Source organism: Oncorhynchus clarkii, chromosome 9 (genome assembly GCF_045791955.1).
Source record: "Oncorhynchus clarkii lewisi isolate Uvic-CL-2024 chromosome 9, UVic_Ocla_1.0, whole genome shotgun sequence".
Taxonomy (NCBI): Eukaryota; Metazoa; Chordata; class Actinopteri; order Salmoniformes; family Salmonidae; genus Oncorhynchus; species Oncorhynchus clarkii.
In genome coordinates this window covers 35,862,107-35,883,807 of record NC_092155.1, presented here as the reverse complement: position 1 = coordinate 35,883,807, position 21,701 = coordinate 35,862,107, and the positions used below count along the sequence as shown (strand labels likewise).

General features: G+C 43.0%; 1 protein-coding gene across 1 annotated transcript in view; it reads right to left on the bottom strand.

Annotated features, from left to right (window-relative positions):
• Positions 1–21,701, bottom strand: part of LOC139416227 (serine/threonine-protein kinase WNK2-like) — a 143,097-nt gene that overhangs the window by 19,004 nt on the left and 102,392 nt on the right. The window contains exons 14-15 of the mRNA XM_071164643.1: positions 18,351–18,704; positions 18,043–18,092 (exon numbers count right to left, since the gene is read on the bottom strand). Coding sequence (XP_071020744.1) covers positions 18,043–18,092; positions 18,351–18,704 — 404 coding nt within the window. The remainder of the gene's footprint in view (positions 1–18,042; positions 18,093–18,350; positions 18,705–21,701) is intronic.

The following is a 21,701-nucleotide window of genomic DNA, read 5'->3' as shown; positions in this document are numbered from 1 at the left end:
GTGGTTGAGCAAAGTCAAGATAAATGTAGGCCCGCACACACTCATGGGAAATTGTTTATCCTAACATGATACAAGGGTACGAGCACTGCACAATGCTGAGGAAAGTCTAACTGGGAAAATCAGCAGCAGCAAGCTAGCAAATTCTCCAACAGAAAGGTGCAGTATTGAGAAATGGATTAATTGACACAGCGACCAAAATTGAACTCCTGTTGAAAATATTTGTTTTGCTAATTCACTAATAATAAAGGCTTGTGTCAATGTGCCCGGACATGCATGCAATAAGCAAGCTAGCTAATAAGCAAGCTACCTGTTAGCAAAGATAACAATAACTAATCATTTTATCTGTGGTGTTAACTAGCTAGCTATATTAGCTACTATGCTAGCTAGCTGGCTAGATAAACATGGTGCTAAGATATCAGATACGAGCGAATAGCAAACGTAGCTAGCTATCAATTTGAACATGCACCCTCCGGGGTAGAGTCCTGCACAGGTCAGTTTTTTTTTGCCGCACCCGCCCAGTGCCTGCCACATCAATTCCGAGCCCCACCCGATACTGGACAACAGGGCAGATTCTTCTCCGCAACCCGACCCACCCGCATAGAATTGTTCTGAGAGCCGATCTGTGCCCCGCCAAATAAAATGTATTGATTTAATTGTTTTTATGACTCCAGAGTAGTATAGGCTATTGCCCTTTCTTCCATGAATGAATTTCTCTATGTCTATTCAACATTTAGATAAAAAGAAACCATGCCATGAATTAAGAATGATATCTTCTTATTTTCACAACGCAGCACATTGACAACTGAAATTGGTTTGAAAAAGAGCCTTCTTTTCTAATGTTGTAACAAGAGCCCACGAGTGAAGTCATGCCCCTTCCCGGCCAAAATTTACAGTTTTCCATTGACAAAGGCCCCTCAGTTGGGATGGAGAAAAAATGGCTTGGGCGGTATATCATATATCCCGTAGCTATTTCCAAATACCCAGTATAGTTTTTCAGTACCGTTGAAACTATTTCTTCGAATTTTTTCAAAGACAAACTATATTTGTAGCTACTTTAAGTAAATAGCTGCAGTCAACTTATGCAATACGTTAGGCGATAAAGCAGATTGCGTGCTTAATTTCACCTGTCACATTATTTTACATTATGAAGCCAGTGGTGGAAAAAGTACCCAATTGTCATAAATACCTTAATAGAAAGTTTAGCAAGTAAAAGTGAAAGTCACCTAGTAAAATACTACATGAGTAAAAGTGTAGAAGTATTTGGTTCTAAATATACTTAAATATCAAAAGTAAAAAAGAATGTAAAATTCCTTATTATAAGAAAATGCATTGGTAGCCAGGGACACACTCAGACATAATTTATAAACAATGCATGTGTCGTGTCACTTTGGCTATGCCGGATTAAGTGATATGACATGCTTTTCTATAAAATAATTTATCCGTAATTAATATTACCTGATTGAGCTAATCATGTAAATGTAATTAACTAGAGAGCCGGGGCACCAATAAATAATATTTATAGAGCCGTTATCTTCCGAATAAAACTCTTAAAGACCTAGTAATATTTTACATCAATAGCAGTCAATATTAATCAGTCTCTCTTAATTCAGTCTCATCTGAATGTTGTAAATTCTTCACGAACCCAGGCTAACAAGTTGGAATCAGCAATACAAAATTGGGCTTAATTATTTATTTACTAAATACCTAACTAATCACACAGAATTACACATACACATAATTAATCATAACTTGATTACAAATTACATCATAAACGAAAACGTCCCTAGCGGGCGGAACAGATATGACAGCTTGCTACACAAAAGAAAAGGGCTGGGTTTGAGTGAAAGAGCGGGAAGACTGAGGAACAAAGGGCGAAGCTGTGCTATCGTAAATACAGAATCTTATCCATTCTAAATTACCGGCCATTTGGAAAAGGAAAATGCAATAAATATTTAATCTGAGCTGCGCTTCGGTAGGTTGGTGGTAGATGGAAGGCCGTGTTGCCCAACCGAGTACATTGAAGAATGTCACTGCTGGTAAATTGAATACGTTGTAGTAACGTGGTTGTGCGGTAGATGGCATACTCTGTCTGTTCCTTCCTAACCTGCATTTGCAGCTGCTGTTGCTAACTCAACGGCTAGGAGGTACCACTTCTGTAGTGAATCAGAGTTCAAAGTTCATACCATTCGCAACCAAAGCTCACGCTTTGTTGGCTTCGTTCTGTAATTATCTGAACCATTCTGACATCGGACCGTCATCCTCACATCCTCAGAACAGGAGGTTATATTGTCGTCAAGGCTTTATATAGGAAGGGAGAGGAGGGCGTGTTTGAAAAGTTTTATAGTCCATGTCCCTTCACAGGGGCGGGCCACTGATTGAGCAGAGCCCTAAACTTATGAAAACCCAAATCTCACATTTTAGAAGCTAAAATTACATTTCATCCATCACGAATAATTTCATGTTCAAACATTTAAATTGAACAACGATTCCATGTAAATCCGATAACTCTGATGTGTAGACTTACCACTGTAGAGTTTGTCATCTTATCATTGATGAGAATGTCTCAGATGATAACCGAACTGACATCATATTCATTAAGTACCACTGCATATGTTCAATTGGTCAGATTACCAGAATATAGTTAATTTCCCCCCACCTTCTGATGTTCCCAGAATCTCTATATTAACCAAGGGTTTTGCAAATGCAACATCAGTAGGGTAGAGGAAAAAGGAGGGGTAGAGAGGTATTCATGACTGTCATAAACCTACCCCCGGGGCCAACGTCATGACACGTGTGTTTAGTGAGTCCACCAGATCAGAGGCAGTAGGGATGACCACGTGTTCTCTTGGTAAGTGCATGAATTGGACCATTTTACTGTCCTGCTAAGCATTCAAAAGTACTCTTGGGTGTCAAGGAAAATGTATGGAATAAAAAAAGTACATTCTTTTCTTTAGGAATGTAGTGAAGTAAAAGTAGTCAAAAATATAAATCGTAAAGTACAGATACCCCCCAAAACTACTTCTTTACTTAAGTACTTTACACCAGTGTAAGAAGCTTACCATAGTTTGCTAAAACATTTGAGCCAGTTACATGTTTGTTTGTAAATAGCACAACGGGAGAACGCAAAAGCAGGTGAGTCCAGCTGTGCATCGACAGGGGTCGCGATTTTATTGTAAGTCAAGTTTTTTTTGCTTCAATTGCGTGATCAGGGACGTGCACTATAGTTTTCCTTCACAGAAAATAGCTTAATTTTTCATCATATGACAGAAGTGATACACTATTTGCCTGGCAGCCACACAAGTAAATTATACACTATTTGGCTGGCAGCCACACAAGTAAATTAGCTTGCAAGGTATTTTTTGCAAAAACGATGCATGGACATCACATTTCGAATATTTACCATACAAATTAAGTAGCCAGCTTTCCTTAAAGTTAATGTTGCATTTCACCGGAGAAAAGTGGGCTGGCTACATCAAGAAAAGTACCGGAAAAAAGTAGCTATTCATCAGTCAGTATGCTGATAGATGAGAATTCAATACCGGGCATTCTGAGTGGAGAAGTCTAACTGAAGAACAAAATTAGTCCGATGCCGAGCAGAAATTACAATAATAAGCATTTTAGATCTGCGTTTATAAACACAGCAAGATATTTCTTATGGGTTTGATTATATTTTCCAGCGTGAAAAAAACACAACCCCTAAATTTAACTTGCTAGTTATCCAAATAAGTGGTTGAATTAATAAGGTGACAGGGCATCATATTGTGTTCAACTCGCTGTTGGCTGGACTCCCCGCTTGTGCTATCAAACCCCTGAAACTTATCCAGAAAGCTGCAGCCCGCCTTGTTTTCAACCTTCCCAAGTTCTCTCATCTCACCCTGCTCCTCCACACGCGTCACTGGCTTCCAGTCGAAGCTCGCATCCACTACATGACCATGGTACTCACATACGGAACAGCAAGAGGAAGTGGCCCTCCCTACCTCCAGGCTATACTAAACCCTACACCTCAGCCCAAGCACTCCGTTCTGTCACCTCAGGTCTCCTGGCCCTCTGGGAGGGCAGCTCCCGCTCAGCCCAGTCCAAGCTCTTCTCTGTCCTGCCACCCTAAAGGTGGAACCAGCTTTCACCTGAAGCTAGGACAGTATAGTCCCTGCCCATCTTCCCGAAACATCTGAAACCCTACCTCTTCAAACAGTATCTTAAATAATCCTCCTCACCTCGACCCCCACCCCCCTTCCAGCTCAGACTCTACTGATAGCTAGTGTACTTTCTACTTTACTAACTTTATTGTCCCCTGGGGGATCTTTTTGTTGCAGTGTCATGTACACGTTTAAAGTGGCGTTTTAAATACAAAACAAATTGACAATACAACTTTCAGAACAGTTACATACCACTAAAAAGAGACTGGCCTTACTGGGTCGATAGAAACACTAGCCTGAGCTATTTAGGAGGGATATCACATGGCACAAATTATTATCTAGTTCTGTTTTTCCTGCAGAGGTGTCCCTATACCTGCACCTAGAGGGGAGTAGTTCAAAGTCTGGGTACAGGGGGTGGGGCTTGGATCTAAAAATGATTTTGTGAGCCTTGGAGGGCCCTGACCTTAAAGATCTCATTCAAACCTGTCTGTTTGACTCCAAGTACCTTGCTCGCAGTGGTGATAATCATTATCAGCATATTTTTCTGTCTGACAGTGGCATTGCCATACCAACAAACAATACAAGTTAAAATACACTCAATGAAAGTTTTGTAAAACAGAGTCAGTATAGTATGCCTGTGATGTGGTTGTCCCGCCTAGTTGTCCTAAGGTGAATGCACAAACCACATCTCTCTGGATAAGAGCATCTGCTAAATTAATAAAATGAGAAGTCAAAGCTCTTTGGATGAGTAATCTGTACAGCTGCCACTGATATCTTTAATTTCCTTGCGTTTCTTTCTCCTCTCTGTTCTTGGCCAGTCTGCTCCTCCCCCATCTTCTCTGAGCAGAGCAGGCAGGCCTATTGCCCTAGCAACTCTAGACTCCACACAGACACAGCGTGTACACCTACTGCTCCAGAGCCAGTACTGTTCTTCCTTCAGACAAGCTTGCATTAAAACTTTGTCCATTTGCACAATGTCTCTAATTCACATTTTCTTGTAAATGCACAAACTCACCAAAAATGACATTCAGTAGCTCCAAAAGTATTGGGACAGTGACACATGTTTTGTTGTTTTGGCTCTGTACTCCAGCACAATGACTGAGGTTAAACTACAAACTGTCAGCTTTAATTTGAGGGTTGTTTTCATCCATATCGGGTGAACACTTTTTGTACATAGTCCCCCCATTTTAGGGGACCAAAAGTAGTGACAAATTCACTTATATGTGTATTTCAAAATTCAAAAGGCACTCACACATCTGAGCAATCTTTTTTTGCAGGTGCATGGTAACAGTTGAACAAGATGAAGGAAAAAGGAAACCACACACTGCTCTTGATAGTATCTCTGATCTTTAATAAGCTTACATATTGGCCTCACGGCCTTCGTCAGGGCTCTTGTGAGTTAAAAAAAAAAAATACCACCCAAGCCCCACCCACATCCGTTCCACACATCAGAAGGGGTTGGAGGCGAAGGAAAAACAAGTGCTACCAAATATAACAATATGCATTTCATAAATATTCAAATAAAGTGTGTAAATAAGACGTTTTAAACACGTTTGTAAAATCACAATGAGGACATAGACCTACCGAGCAAGTTTTCATTAATCATTGGGTACGTCGTACGAAAAGCAGAGTAATCTTAAATTAGAGTATAATTAATGTCTGGAGGGTGAAAATCCAAAAACATTCTCTTTTACTCAGAGTATTATTAATAATCACCCCCCCCTGTCTGATATCTTAACTTTCTCTATGCCACAAAATCTAATAAGGTAGAAATGTCATGCTTTAGGTCATTAAAATGTACTGCTAATGGTTCTCCTGAGTGAACTTTTATGTTCACTGAATCTCTGTTTGAGAGAACGAGAGGTTTTACCTACATAGCAGAGTCCACATGGACATTTAATCATGTACATAACATGGGTGGTGGAGCACGTAATAATGTCATTTATTTGGAACCGTTTTCCTGTATGTGGGTGGCAGAATTATTCACACTTCATATTGTTGCACTGTGCGCATCCTCTGCATGTATAGCTACCATTTGGAAGAGGGCGTAAAAGAGCCTGGCTGATTTTCTTTTGTGGCAGGCAGTTGGCATGAATCAATTTATCGCGTAAATTGCTACCTCTCCTATACACAATAAGTGGTGGATTTATGCCAGTGTTTCTTGACCGCATCTCCCACTTTTCGCGAGTTCAAAGTATTTGTGCTTCTGAACATGACGGAGTGTTCTTTAGCTTGAGCGGGTCTTTTTTGTAGCAGTTCATCTCGTGTTTTTCCCAATGCCAAATTAAGAGCTTCATCCACACATTGTGGCGAATAGCCTCTTCTGACAGGCTGACCACACCGTTCGCGTTGCAAAATACAGTTAGAAATCTATGTTATTCAATTATGCACCTACACTGCTCGCGCGCGCCAACGAGCGTCTGCGACACCAAGGGCTAAAATAGAAATCCGTTCTATTTCTGACACAGATCGCGCTGCAAGTCCTGCCTCTCCCATCTCCTCATTGGTTTATAGAAGCAGGTACCCACGTGCCATCTCCTCATTGGTTATACCTGCGTGGGTGACTGAAAGACGAACAAGGTCAGTGGCGGTAATGCACCTAATTTATGAACGTTTCCAATCGCAATATAAAGTTAAGAGAAGAAAAAGCCTGGAAGGAAAAGAGATGACTAGAAACTAGTCGGTTGACCGTTTTCTGTGTGGATTAATTGGCGGAGTAGAGGACCTTGTGCATTTCAGATAAAATAACAACTCAATGTTTATATCCCAGGACAAATTAGCTAGCAACAGCAAGCTAGCTAAATAGGACAAATTAGCTAACACGTGCAAACTAACTAGCTAAAATGCCATAAATGTTTAATGCTTTTCGACCTGTCCCCAAATTAATATAATTGATTCAGAGATTGTTTTGATATTTTAACCTGCGCTTCGTGATCGCGTTTGGTGTGGGGGACAAAATAAATGTATGCACGATGGCGCATGCGCGCAGCCAGTTTGGGTTCCGTGTTAGAAACCTAGTGCGCATCTCCGCTCGAGATAATCCTCTGTGGAGTGGCATATACGGCGCAGTCTGAAAAACTGGCTTCTTGGACGTCCTCTTTTTAATGGCTTAGGATGGAAGTTGTCCCCCTGTAAGTTGTCCCTTCTGTCCGTTTCTTTTCTATACAGAGTTGTAAACAGGGTTCCATTTGATTTCCAAAACCACATATCAATGTGATGAACACGTAGAATGTCACATTCATAGTGAATTTGAGATTGGAGTCAATGTCATTGAGTAGTGCCATAAAGCTTTTTTTCCATTCCTTCCCATATGCAATTTTTTTTGTCAATATATCGATACCACTTCAGGGCTTTATTCAAAAATGTATTTTAGTTTTCATTGTTAACAAAACATTCTTCAAAAAGACCCACATAAAGGTTGCATAGCTCGGAGCGAATGTGGAGCCCATCGATGTTCCATTCATTTGGAGGTGGTGTTCATCATCAAATCTGAAAGAGTTACACGTCAAAACATATTCAGCCCCAGAATAAAGCTTGTTGGTCGGTATTTGTTAGTATCTCTATCTCTCAAATAGTGATGTGTTTTAGGTTTGTGTAATTTCGGTAAAATGTGCAGGCATGGACATATGGCACATTTGCAGCAAAGGTATTCATATTCCGGTAATATTCCGGTGAGATAAGGTGGTTTAATAGGGCTTGCTCCAGATTAGAACATATTTCCCTTTGGAACACCTGTGTGGGATCAACACTTTTCTATAGAAACGTTCATTGAACTTCTTCTTTATATTTTTTATAGTGTAAAACAACCACAGCACCCCCATTGTCTGCAGGTCTAATAACCAAAGATGAATCTTTCATTAATTCATTAAGTGCCTGTTCTTCTGTTCTAGTGAGATTCTTCTGAATGTGGTATGTTTGTCTCATACATACTGAAAGGGCTTCTTGTTCGACTAACCTACAATAGGTATTAATCGAGGAGTAGTTAACCATAGGACAGAATTTGCTTTTGGGCTTAAAATTGGTACCAGTTATTTGATCTGTTTCCAGGCCCGAAACAGTGTTTTGAGAAAACACATGCTTAAATTTAATCTTGCGAAAGAATTTAAGCAAATCTACTTTCGTATCGAATGGTTTATCTGTACATGTAGGTAAGAGAGGCCATTAGATAAGACAGACTTGCGCATCAGTAAGGTATTTTTGATTACCACGTCCTGCTGTAGCTCCGTGTCCACGGCATGTGTTCCTGGTCCCCTCTTCGACCGCTTGCCTCTCCTACATAGTGTATTTTCTTTCGTGGAGCCTTGTGTTGCTTCCGGGAAAAAAAACCTGACTGTGTGCGAAGATAGCTGGAGTCGCTGTCTGTAGGGAATTCACTCTCAGTGGATGCCTCTGTGTCCAAGTTTCCATGTCCTCCTGCTGCTGCGTATCTGCGTCCCCCCGATCAGTGGTGCGTCCCTACGTCGGCCTCTCCGTGCTCCTGTCCTTGGGCCTTGCCATGTGTACACCTGGTTAAGCTGGTAGTCCTCTGTGTCTCGCTGATATTTCTTGATCTTTGTTGCTTGTAGAAAGTCTCTGTATTTCCCAATGGACTGATTGATCGTGTCGTCTATGGCTGTATGTACCCAATGATTAATGAAAACTTGCTCGGTGTCCTCATTGTGGTTTTACAGACATGTTTAATACATCTTATTTACACACTTTATTTGAATATTTATGAAATGCATATTGTTATATTTGGTAGCACATATTTGTTTTTCCTTCGCCTCCAACCCCTTTCGATGCGTGAAACGGATGTGGGTGGGGTTTGGTCTACATAAGGGTGCACATTTTTTTTATCTCACAAAAGCTCTGACGAAGGCCGTGAGGCCGATACTTATATGTGTATTAAAATAGTAAAAAGTGTCGAATTTGGTCCCATATTCCTAGCATGCATCGGGTGCAGGGAACTGTCCATTATCCTCTCGCTGTCTGTGTGGCTGGTAGCCTAGGCCTGTTCACAGAATGGAATTTGCAACACTCGTTGACAATACATCATTGCTGACCTTAGGCATGAAGGTGAGGTTAGGTAAGGTTACCTTGCATAACCCCGGAGCAAACTGTTAGCATGAATGGTGGACTGACAATGTGTGCCGCTCACTCACTAGCTTTGCAGATATCAGGGCAATTAGTAGTCCAGCAGCTCAAAAAAGGCTGCTGTGAAAAGACCTCAAGCACAATAGACAGGTCCCAAGACAGGACTAAAGGCTTAGAAACTTTTTAGTGAAGCAATATGAAGGAGAGATACACTATATATACACAAAAGTATGTGGACACCTCTTCAAATGAGTGGATTTGGGTATTTCAGCCACACCGTTGCTGACAGGTGTATAAAATTGAGCACACAACCATGCAATCTCCATAGACAAACATTGGCAGTAGAATGGCCCGTTCTGAAGAGCTCAGTGACTTTCAACGTGGCACCGTCATAGGACGCCACCTTTCCAACAAGTCAGTTTGTCAAATTTCTGCCCTGCTAGAGCTGCCCCGGTCAATTGTGAGCGCTGTTACTGTGCAACAACGGCCCAGCCGCAAAGTGGTAGGCCACACAAGCTCACAGAACGGGACCATCAAGTGCTGAAGCGTGTAATAATAGTCTGTCTTCGGTTGCAACACTTACTACAGAGTTCCAAACTGCACAAGAACTGTTTGTCGGGAGCTTCATGAAATGGGTTTCTATGGCCGAGCAGCCTCACACAAGCCTAAGAGCACCATGCGCTACGCCAAGCGTTGGCTGGAGTGGTATAAAGCTCACTGCCATTGGACTCTGGAGCAGTGGAAACACGTTCTCTGGAGTGATGAATCACGCGTCATCATCTGGCAGCGCTCGTGGCTGAATGGAAGCAAGTCCCTGCAGAAATGTTCCAACATCTAGTGGAAAGCCTTCGCAGAAGAGTGGAGGCTGTCATAGCAGAAAAGGGGGACCAACTCTATATTAATGCCCATGATTTTGGAATGAGATGTTTGACGACATGTCCACATATTTTTCAGCTCAAAAGACTGCTGTGAAATACCCTGAAGCACAATAGACAGGTCCGAAGACAGGGCTAAAGGTTTGGATAGCAGCACTCTCCCTTCATAAAACAACATAAGAGTCTCACACGTCTGTCGGAGACAGACAGGTCAAGTGGCGAATGAGGTGAGCCCCTCCCCTCATCATAGAGAGCCAGTTGCCCACCCTATGATCATTCTCACTTCTCTTCCTCACGAAGAGTACTACTCTAAGCTCTCCTCAGCACAACTTGATTTGTTTTCCTGTTCAACTGTTCACAGGTGTGCTGCAAAGTTATGCCGCCAAGTGCAGGTTTTTCATCTCTCGTCTTCTGTGTTGGGTGACTTTACTGAAAGGAAAGTGTTCGCGTCAAGTAAGAATGAGCTTTTCCACTTTTTCCTTCCCATTTGTTTCCTGCGATAGCTAGCATCACACGGCTAGCTACTGAAACTTGGCTAGCTAAGCTTGGAAGGGTAGAATCACTAGCGTTCTCTCTCGTTTAGCTCAACCCACTACTGTGCCGCATTGACTAGATTTTTTTTCTTGACATTTTCAAACAGTACATTTATATTTTCCAACAGGGCTATATATTTGGGTGAGAGTAGCCTCGTTTTACTGCCAAAAATAAAATCTGGTGTGGTAACAACACAATGTCAAATGCAGGTAGCCTAATCAAATAATGAACATCCAATCACATTAACCACTGCTCTCTCGCGGGAAACATTCACTCTTGCGCAGACATTTAGAAACTAAACATGACAATTAAAAAAATAAGCCACTGGAGTTTTTGAGTGAGAATAAAGAAGTGTATAAAAGCAACAGATTACATTAATAAGAAGGGGCTAGAAAAGTCTTATATGCAGAGTTACCGAGTGGCTAGGACAGGCAAGCCCCATACTATTGTGGACATAATTCTTCCTGCTGCCGCGGATATGGCTGGGACAATGCTGGGGGAAAAGGCCCAAAAAACTATACAGACAATGATTTCATCAAACAACACCGTTTAACGACGCATCAGTGTCGGCAGGAGATGTTTTGAAACAATTACGGCTTCGCATACAAGCCAGTGAATTATATGAGTTACAGCTGGATGAGTCAACAGACATGGCGGGCCTGGCACAGCTCTTGGTAAATGTCCGTTACGTTTATGAGGGGTCAATTCTGCAAACCACTGCTCTTCTGCAAACCACTGGAAACCAGGACAACATGAGAGGATATTTTTGAAGTACTGGACAGCTTTGTGACATCAAATGGACTTTGGTGGTCAAGATGTGTTGGTATCTGTACTGATGGCGCAAAAGTCATGACAGGGAGACATAGTGGAGTGGTAACGCCACTTGGGTACACTACAGCATCCACCAAGAGGCTCTTGCTGCCAAGGGAATGCCTGACAGCTTGAAAGACGTTTTGGTCACTACAGTGAAAATGATTAACTTTGATAAAGCAAGGCCCCTGAACTCTCATGTATTTTCTGCATTATGCACTGATATGGGCAGCGACCATGTAACGCTTTTACAACATACAGAAGTGCACTGCTTATCAAGGGGCAAAGTATTGACACGTTTTTTTAAATTGAGAGACGAGCTTAAAGTTTTCTTTACTGACCATAATTAACACTTGTCTGACCACTTGCATGATGACGAGTGTCTCACACGACTGGCCAATCTAGGTGATGTTTTTTCTCGCCTGAATGATCTGAATCTAGGATTACAGGGACTCTCCGCAACTATATTCAATGTGTGGGACAAAATTGAGGCAATGATGAAGAAGATGGGGCTCTTCTCTGTCTGCATTAACAAGGACAACGCGCAGGTCTTTCCATCATTGTATGATTTTTTTGTGTGCAAATCAACTCAAGCTTACGGACAATGTCAAATGTGATATAGCGAAGCACCGGAGTGAGCTGGGTGTGCAATTACGCAGGTACTTTCCCGAAACGGATGACACAAACAACTGGATTCGTTATCCCTTTCATGTCCTGCCTCCTGTCCACTTACCGATATCTGAACAAGAGAGCCTCATCGAAATTGCAACAAGCGGTTCTATGAAAATTGAATTTAATCAGAAGCCATTGCCGGATTTCTGAATAGTTTCTTGCCTTGGCAAATCGCGCTGTTAAGACACTGATGCCCTTTGCAACCACATACCTATGTGAGAGTGGATTCTCTGCCCTCACTAGCATGAAAACTAAATACAGACACAGTGTGGAAAATGATTTAAGACAGACTCTCTCCAATACAACACAACATTGCAGAGTTATGTGCATCATTTCAAGCACACCCTTCTCATTAACCTGTGGCAAGTTAATCACAATTTTTTATGAACAAATAAGGTTTTATATGTAAATGGCTAAATAAAGAGCAAAATTATTGATTGTTATTATATTATTATTTGTGCCCTGGTCTTATAAGAGCTCTTTGTCACTTCCCACGAGCCAGGTTGTGACAAAAACACTCATTCTTATGTTTAATAAATGTATCGTATAGTGTGTGTGTTGGCAGGCTTACAATGATGGCAAAAAACAACATTTGATAGTGCGCTGACCCTGGTACTAGAGGGGTGCCTTATTCTGCCTTATTATTATTCGACCATGCTGGTCATTTATGAACATTTGAACATCTTGACCATGTTTTGTTATAATCTCCACCCGGCACAGCCAGAAGAGGACTGGCCACCCCACATAGCCTGGTTCCTCTCTAGGTTTCTTCCTAGGTTTTGGCCTTTCTAGGGAGTTTTTCCTAGCCACCGTGCTTCTACACCTGCATTGCTTGCTGTTTGGGGTTTTAGGCTGGGTTTCTGTACAGCACTTTGAGATATCAGCTGATGTACGAAGGGCTATATAAATAAATTTGATTTGATTTGATTTGCGCTGACCCTGGTACTGGAGGTTGAATATTTGAAGGGGTATGGGACTATAACAAGTTTGGGAACCACTGGACTAGACCAAACTATCCTAGCGTCACTGCTTATCGGTCTAGAGCCATGCTTTTGTTTGGTGTAAGATTGTGCTAACTAGCTAGGCTACTAGCTCACGAGGTGAATGCTAACTACATTGTTAACATTGTTAAAGGATTAGCAGTTTTTTGGCTTCATGGAGCCTGCTCGCTCAGCCCAAGGGACAAACCCTTGACCAGCAAAGTCCAAACCAGACTTTTTGCCAACATGAATGTCAAGGACATGAAGGAGCTAGAAATCGGCAAGCCACCAGTGGTCGAGCAGTCACTGGCCAACCACCTCAACCTCAGTGCCTTGTTGCTGACAGGCACATCTCTCCCTGGTAAGAATGACCACTTTTCTGCATCCATCTATCAAAAGGTCTATGTGTCTACTGCATGTTCTGTACAGGCGTTGAATATTACGTCCCTACTGCTGGCTTACCAGGCCAATTTGATGCTCGTTCTGCATAATCTCCTAACTATCAGCAAGCCTAACTCAGACCTTTGGAAAGAGATCTGTCGTCAAAGGCTGTCGCCGTGCCATGAGCCTTGTAGTGGCTTGTGGCTCAACTTGTCCAGCCTGTCGAGAAAGCAGATTTCCTTATTTCCTTGACGTTCCTGTCGAGAAGAAGGAGCTGTTTGGTCAGGTGCAAAAGCACCTCTTCAATCTCAGGAGGCTGAAGAAATTTGGCTTGACACTGAAAACCCACAAACTTTTACAGATCCACAATTGAGAGCATCCTGTCGGGCTGTATCACCGCCTGTAACCGCAGGGCTCTCCAAATGGTGGTGTCATCAAGAAATAATTGTTTTATCAAAAACATGCATGTCACAATTATTGGCAACCCTAGAAATTCTTATGAACAAAATCTAATTGATGTACACTACCGTTCAAAAGTTTGGGGTCACTTATAATTTCCTTTTTTTTGTCCATTAAAATAACATCAAATTGATCAGAAATACAGTGTAGACATTGTTAATGTTGTAAATGATTATTGTAGCTGGAAACGGCTGATTTTTTATGGAATATCTACATAGGCTTACAGGGGTCCATTATCAGCAAACATCACTCCTGTGTTCCAATGGCACATTGTGTTAGCTAATCCAGGTTTATCATTTTAAAAGGCTAATTGATCAATTACATTTTTTTATGTTAGCACAGCTGAAACTGTTGTCCTGATTAAAGAAGCAATAAAACTGGCCTTTAGACTAGTTGAGTATCTGGAGCAACAGCATTTGTGGGTTCGATTACAGGCTCAAAATGGCCAAAAACAAAGACCTTTCTTCTGAAACTCGTCAGTCTATTCTTGTTCTGAGAAATGAAGGCTATTCCATGCAAGAAATTGCCAAGAAACTGAAGATCTCGTACAACGCTGTGTACTTCTCCCTTCACCGAACAGAAAAAAACTGGCTCTAACCAGAATAGAAAGAGTGGGAGGCGCACAACTGAGCAAGTTTGAGAGACAGACGCCTCACAAGTCCTCAACTGGCAGCTGCATTAAATAGTACCCGCAAAACACCAGTCTCAATGTCAACAGTGAAGAGGCGACTCCGGGATTTAAATTATTTTATTTTACCTTTATTTAACTAGGCAAGTCAGTTAAGAACAAATTCTTATTTTCAATGACGGCCGGGCAGGGGCAGAACGACAGATTTGTACCTTGTCAGCTCAGGGGTTTGAACTTGCAACCTTCCGGTTACTAGTCCAACGCTCTAACCACTAGGCTACCCTGCTGGCCTTCTAGGCAGAGTTCCTCTGTCCAGTGTCTGTTCTTTTGCCCATCTTAATCTTTTATTTTTATTGGTCAGTATGTGATATGGCTTTTTCTTTGCAACTCTGCCTAACACAAAACACGGACATTTCAATGTGACCCCAAACTTCTGAACGGTAGTGTATATTCTGATTTAAGTCTTTGGGAAAATTTAAAAAGGTCATCCATGACTTCCTGTTTCACTGGAGTGGATCACAGTTGGAGAATTGCAGAAGTTGGTTACATCTTGGGGTGTCCAAAACTACTATTAGACACCACCTTCAGGCACACAAGTTGTTTGGAAGGGTTGCCAGAAGAAACCGCCTGGAGTTTTCTAAATGTCATTGGAACTTAGATTGGAACCAGGTTCTATGGTCTGATGAGACTAAAATAGAGCTTTTTGGCAACAAACACCAAAGGTGGGTTTGGCATAACAAGAGACATGGTGATCCACTGAAGTATGGTGGTGGATCTGTGATGTTGTGGGACTGTTTTACTTACAAATGCCCTGGGAAGATTGTTAGGATACATAGGCATCATGGACTCCATGTTCCAAGATGAAAAAACTGAGTCGTCATTGGATCTTTCAGCAGGACAACGATCCAAAGCAATACCACCAAATCCACCCGAAAATGGTTCACTGACCATAGAATCAAGCTTTTGCAATAGCCATCCCAGTCCCCTGACCTAAACCTCTGTGGGGTGAGCTGAAGAAAAGAGTCCACAAGTGAGGACCAAGGACTCTGAAGGATCTGGATAGTTTCTGTATGGAGGAATGGTGTCAAATCTCTTCCTACAGTGAGGGAAAAAAGTATTTGATCCCCTGCTGATTTTGTACGTTTGCCCACTGACAAAGAAATTAACAGTATAATTTTAATGGTAGGTTTATTTGAACAGTGAGAGACAGAATAGCTCAGCTCGTTACCTGTATAAAAGACACCTGGGAGCCAGAAATCTTTCTGATTGAGACCGGGTCAAATACTTATTTCCCTCATTACATTTTTTTGGCTCCCTCGTGTCTTTTTGTGGATTTTGTTGTTGTTATTCTGTCTCTCACTGTTCAAATAAACCTACCATTCAAATTATAGACTGATCATTTCTTTGTCAGTGGGCAAACGTACAAAATCAGAAGGGGATCAAATACTTTTTTCCCTCACTGTATGTGTTCTTCCACCTCATCAAACATTATAGGAGATGGTTCAGAGCTGTTATCTTGGCAAAGGGAGGGTGCACAAAGTACTAAATGCAGGGGTGCAAATATTTGTGACATGCATGTTTTTTGAATAAAAATAATTATTTCTTTATGCCGATTTTTCTTCTTTTCAGAATTTTAACTCAAATTAGATTCATGATATTTTGAGTGTAATTATATTCGTGATATGATATTTTGAGTGTAAGATAAAGCTGATAAACAACAATTACACAACCTTTTTTGTTCATATTTACCTATGATGCCAATCATTCAGGAGGGCATTGCATGTGCTCCTAGAACCCTTCCCTTTGTGCAGCGACCCATTCACATGGGTTCGCTCTCAAGGAAGACGGAGGGAATACACTCTACCCGAGGGGCCACGGCTCTCTGGTGATCGAGTCTGGGCTACTCGCCACAAGAGCAAGGAACTGGTGTGCATGCGCAGTCCAGTCCTGGGTCTGGTCCACTGTTACAAAGAAGTACAGACTGCAATTCGCTCTGAAACCACCCGTTTCAACTAAATTTGGAAATCAGCAGTGGCTGGCAACTCGGCACAAATACTAAAGCAGGAAATTTCCTCTCTATAAAGTAAAGGCACTATCAGGGTGATTCCAGCGGCAGAGAGCCACCTAGGCTTTTACTCCCGGTACTTCCAGGTTCCCAAAAAATGTAGAGGTGTCTCGCTCTATTCATCGAGGTGGCTGTTTACCTCAGTTGACCTGCAGGATGATTATTTTCACAAACATCCTGCCAGCACACAGGAGATTTTTAAGGTTTGCATTTCAAGGTACAGCCGACAAATACCTCGCTGTTCCATTCAGGCTAGTGCTAGCTCCCCAAATGTTCAGCAAATGTGTAGAGGCAGCTCTTATATCCCTGAGAAACAAGTGGCTGAGAATCACGTCTTGAACAGAACGGACAATACGACTGTGGTGGTGAACATCAGCCGCCAGGGGGGCACTCCCTCCCTGCGCTTACGGACTAGCCATCAGGATTATTCTGTGAAGCAGAGCACACCACATCACTCATGTCCTGGGGCGTACTGAACGTAGCAGCGGACTTATTGTCCACAGGGAATCCATAGAAACTTCATCCCCAAGTGGTGAAACAGATGTCAGAGAGATACGGTCAAGCATCTGTCGAGCTCTTCGCAGCGCAAGAAAACGTGCACTGCCCATTGTTCTTTGCACTAGCAGGAGACGCACCACTGGGGGTGAACACACTGGCACACCCATGGTCGAGGGTGTTGCTCATACTCCCCCACTCTAGCCAGAGTGAAGGAAGAAGGCTCATCCCTCATCTTGGTAGTCCCTCGATGGCCCTCTGGGAGAGGTTAGGCCTGCCTCTCGGAGTCATAGAGTCTATCCAGAGTGCCAGGGCTCCTTCTACACACTCACTGTATGGAAACAAGTGGTGCATTTTTGAGAAGTGGTGTGACCAAAAACAGATCATCCCTTACCAATGCTCTGTATCCAAGGTTTTATGCTTTCTGACGAACCTTATGGAAGGCTTTCTCCACTGTTAAGGCCTATCTTGCCGCTATCTCGGCCGGTCAAATAGGCTTCAACAATAACATGTTGGGAAAACAACCCATTATGTCGCTTATATCCAGTTCCAAAGCCTTTAGTCCCGTCATGGGATTTGTCTATTGTGCTTGAAGCTATTTTACAGCAGCCTTTTGAGCTGCTGGAAAACGAGGAGATTAAATATCTCTCCTTTAAGACCGACCGCTTTACTGGTTGCCCTTATGTCCGCAAAGCGAGTGAGTGAGCTGTATGCACTGTCAGTTCACCATTCATGCCTACGGTAGGGCCGGACTTTTACCAAGGTTTCCCTGTTGCCCAACTATGCCTTTATGTCTGAGGTTGTTATATTATCCTCATCCTGAGAGACGAGAATGATAGGCATCACTGAACTCTCCATGGTCTCTCCTAACACACCACCAAATCTCTGCACTAGATAGCCATCAGAAGAGTTGAAGAGTTGAGTCAGCTCATACCTGTCGTAGGAGTAGCTGGCCCCTGAAGCCTGCTTCTCTGCACCAGGATCCTGCAGACAAAACAAACAAAAAGTGAGTATGTTCAGAAGGGTTGGGGCATAAACATGGATTGTGTCATTATTAGCGAAGTCATAAACGGAGATGAGTGTGCAGGGAAAGTTGGGGAGGATACTTGGGGTACAGAGATATTGGAGATGCTGTTTTAGGAAAAAGTAGAGGGAGGGTCAGGGGGGGGCTGAGAAAGGGGAGAATTGAGGGACTGAGATTCAAGGCCTTAGGGACATATCGGACAGGTCAGCCCTCCATACCTCCAGATTGGACTCTGTTTGAGCCTGTCCCGAGGTGAGTGTGGTCCCTGAGTATCTGCTGGCACTGGCCTGGTTCTGCTGAGTCAGGCTGGTGCTTGCAGGCCAAGGGGCTGCTGTCTGGGAGTCAGGGGGTAGTGGAGCTGGAGCCTGTGGTTGGCTCTGGCCTTGGGCCTGATGCTGGGACTGGGTTTGGCTGGGGTTCTGGTTGAGGTCAAGCTGGGTTGTGGCAGTACCTGTGCCAGGGTCCGACACAGTCTGTATTGGAGGGGAGAAAACTGCAGGCTTTGAAGGCTGATTAGGCTGTGCAAAGGGGATGGCATCTGGAAGCTGGGCCTTGGCCTGCTGCTGGACCTGCTGATGTAGGGAAGGACATATATTATATTGGTGGAGGACTCAACATTTATTAAAATATTTATTCTTTATTTGATCAGGTAGGCCAGTTGAGAACACGTTCTCATTTACAACTGCGACCTGGCCAAGATAAAGTAAAGCAGAGCGACAAAAACAACTCAGAGTTACACATACACAAACGTACAGTCAATAACACAACAGACAAATCTATGTCATTGGAACTTAAATTGGAACCAGGTTCTATGGTCTGATGAGACTAAAATATAGCTTTTTGGCAACAAACACCAAAGGTGGGTGTGGCATAACAAGAGACATGGTGATCAACTGAAGTATGGTGGTGGATCTGTGATGTTGTGGGGCTGTTTAACTTCCAAAAGGAAGTAAATGTAGAAAATGTTATAGATGACTTGGAGCCAGTTGGTTTGGCGATGAATATGTAGTGAGGGCCAGCCAACGAGAGCATACAGGTCGCCGTGGTGGGTAGTATATGGGGGTAGTATATGGGGCTGTGGTGACAAAATGGATGGCACTGTGATAGACTACATCCAGACTATTTTGCAAATGACATCACGGGCAGCAATCTGTTGAAGAGCATGCATTTAGTTTTACTAGCGTTTAAGAGCAGTTGGAGGCCACGGAAGGAGTGTTGTATGGCATTAAAGCTTGTTTGGAGGTTTGTTAGCACAGTTTCCAAAGAAGGACCTGATGTATACAGAATGGTTTCGTCTGCGTAGAGGTGGATCAAAGAATCACCAGCAGCAAGAGCGACATCATTGATATATACAGAGAAAAGAGTCAGCCTGAGAATTGAACCCTGTGGAACACCCATAGACTGCCAGAGGTCCAGACAACAGGCCCTCCGATTTGACACACTGAACTCTATCAGAGAAGTAGTTGGTGAACGAGGCGAGGAAGTCATTTGAGAAGCCAAGGCTATTGAGTCTGCCGTTAAGAATGTGGTGATTGACAGAGTGGAAAACCTTGGCCAGGTCGATGAAGACGGCTGCACAGTACCGTCTTTTATCGATGGCAGTTATCATATCGTTTAGGACCTTGAGCGTGGCTGAGGTGCACCCCTTAGCAGCTCGGACACCAGATAGCATAGTGGAGAAGGTACGGTGGGATTCTAAATGGTCGGTGATCTGTTAACTTGGCCTTCAAAGATTTTAGAAGGGCAGGGCAGGATGGATATAGGTCTATAACAGTTTGGGTATAGAGTGTCTCCCCCTTTGAAGAGGGGGATGACCGCGGCAGCTTACCAATCTTTGGGGATCTCAGACGATACGAAAGAGAGGTTGAATAGGTTTGTAATAGGGGTTGCAACAATTTGAGGATAATTTTAGAAAGAGGGGGTCCAGATTGTCTAGCCAAGCTAATTTGTAGGGATCCAGATTTTGCAGCTCTTTCAGAACATCAGCTGTCTGGATTTGGGTGAAGGAGAAGCGGGGGGCTTGGGAAAGTTGCTGCAGAGGGTGCTGAGATGTTGGCCGGGGTAGGAGTAGAAAAATGCTTATTGAAATGATCGTTTATCGTAGATTTATCGGTGGTGAAAGTGTTTCCTGGCCTCAGTGCAGAGGGCAGCTGGGAGGTGCTCTTATTCTCCATAGACTTTACAGTGTCCCAAAACGTTTTGGAATTAGTGCTACAGGATGCAAATTTCTGTTTGAAAAAGCTAGCCTTAGCTTTCCTAACTGACTGACTATATTGGTTCCTGACTTCCCAGAAAAGTTGCATATCGCGGGGGCTATTCGATGCTAATGCCACAGGATGTTTTTGTGCAGGTCAAGGGCAGTCAAGTCTGGGGTGAACCAAGGGCTATATCTGTTCTTAGTTCTACATTTTTTGAATGGGGCATGCTTATTTAAGATGGTGAGGAAAGTACTTTTAAAGAGTAACCAGGCTTCCTCTACTGACGGGATGAGGTCAATATCCTCCCAGGATACCTGGGCCAGGTCGATTAGAAAGGCCTGCTCGCTGAAGTGTTTAAGGGAGCGTTTGACAGTGATGAGGGGTGATAATTTGCCTGCGGACCCATTACACACGCAGGCAATGAGGCAGTGATCGCTGAGATCCTGGTTGAAAACAGCAGAGGTGTATTTAGAGGGCAAGTTGGTTGGGATGATATCTAAGAGGGTGCCCATGGTTACGGATTTAGGGTTGTACCTGGTAGGTTCCTTGATAATTTGTGTGAGATTGAGGGCATCTAGCTTAGATTGTAGGACGGCCGGGGTGTTAAGCATGTCCCAGTTTAGGTCACCTAACAGCACTAGCTCTGAAGATAAATGGGGGGCAATCAATTCACATATGGTGTCCAGGGCATAGCTGGGGGCTGAAGGGGGTCTATAACAAGCGGCAACGGTGAGAGACTTGTTTCTGGAAAGGTGGATTTTTAAAAGTAGAAGCTCAAATTGTTTGGGCACAGACCTGGATAGTGTGACAGAACTCTACAAGCTATCTCTGCAGTAGACTGCAACTCCGCCCCCTTTGGCAGTTCTATCTTGTAAGAAAATGTTATAGTTAGGGATGGAAATTTCAGGATTTTTGGTGGCCTTCCTAAGCCAGGATTCAGACACGGCTAGAACATCCGGATTGGCGCAGTGTGCTAAAGCAGTGAATAAAACAAACTTAGGGAGGAGGCTTCTAATGTTAACATGTATGAAACCAAGGCTTTTACGGTTACAGAAGTCAACAAATGAGAGCGCCTGGGGAATGGGAGTGGTGCTGGGGGCTGCAGGGCCTGGGTTAACCTCTACATCACTAGAGGAACAGAGGAGGAGTAGGATAAGTGTACGGCTAAAGGCTAAAATAACTGGTCATCTCGTGTGTTCGGAACAGAGAGTAAAAGAAGCAGATTTCTGGGCGTGGTAGAATAGATTCAAGGCATAATGTATAGACAAGGGTATGGTAGGATGTGTGTACAGTGGAGGTAAACCTAGGCATTGGTTTGTGTAAGTGTATTGTATACACAAACTCACAGTTATATATTATCATGTCTATAAA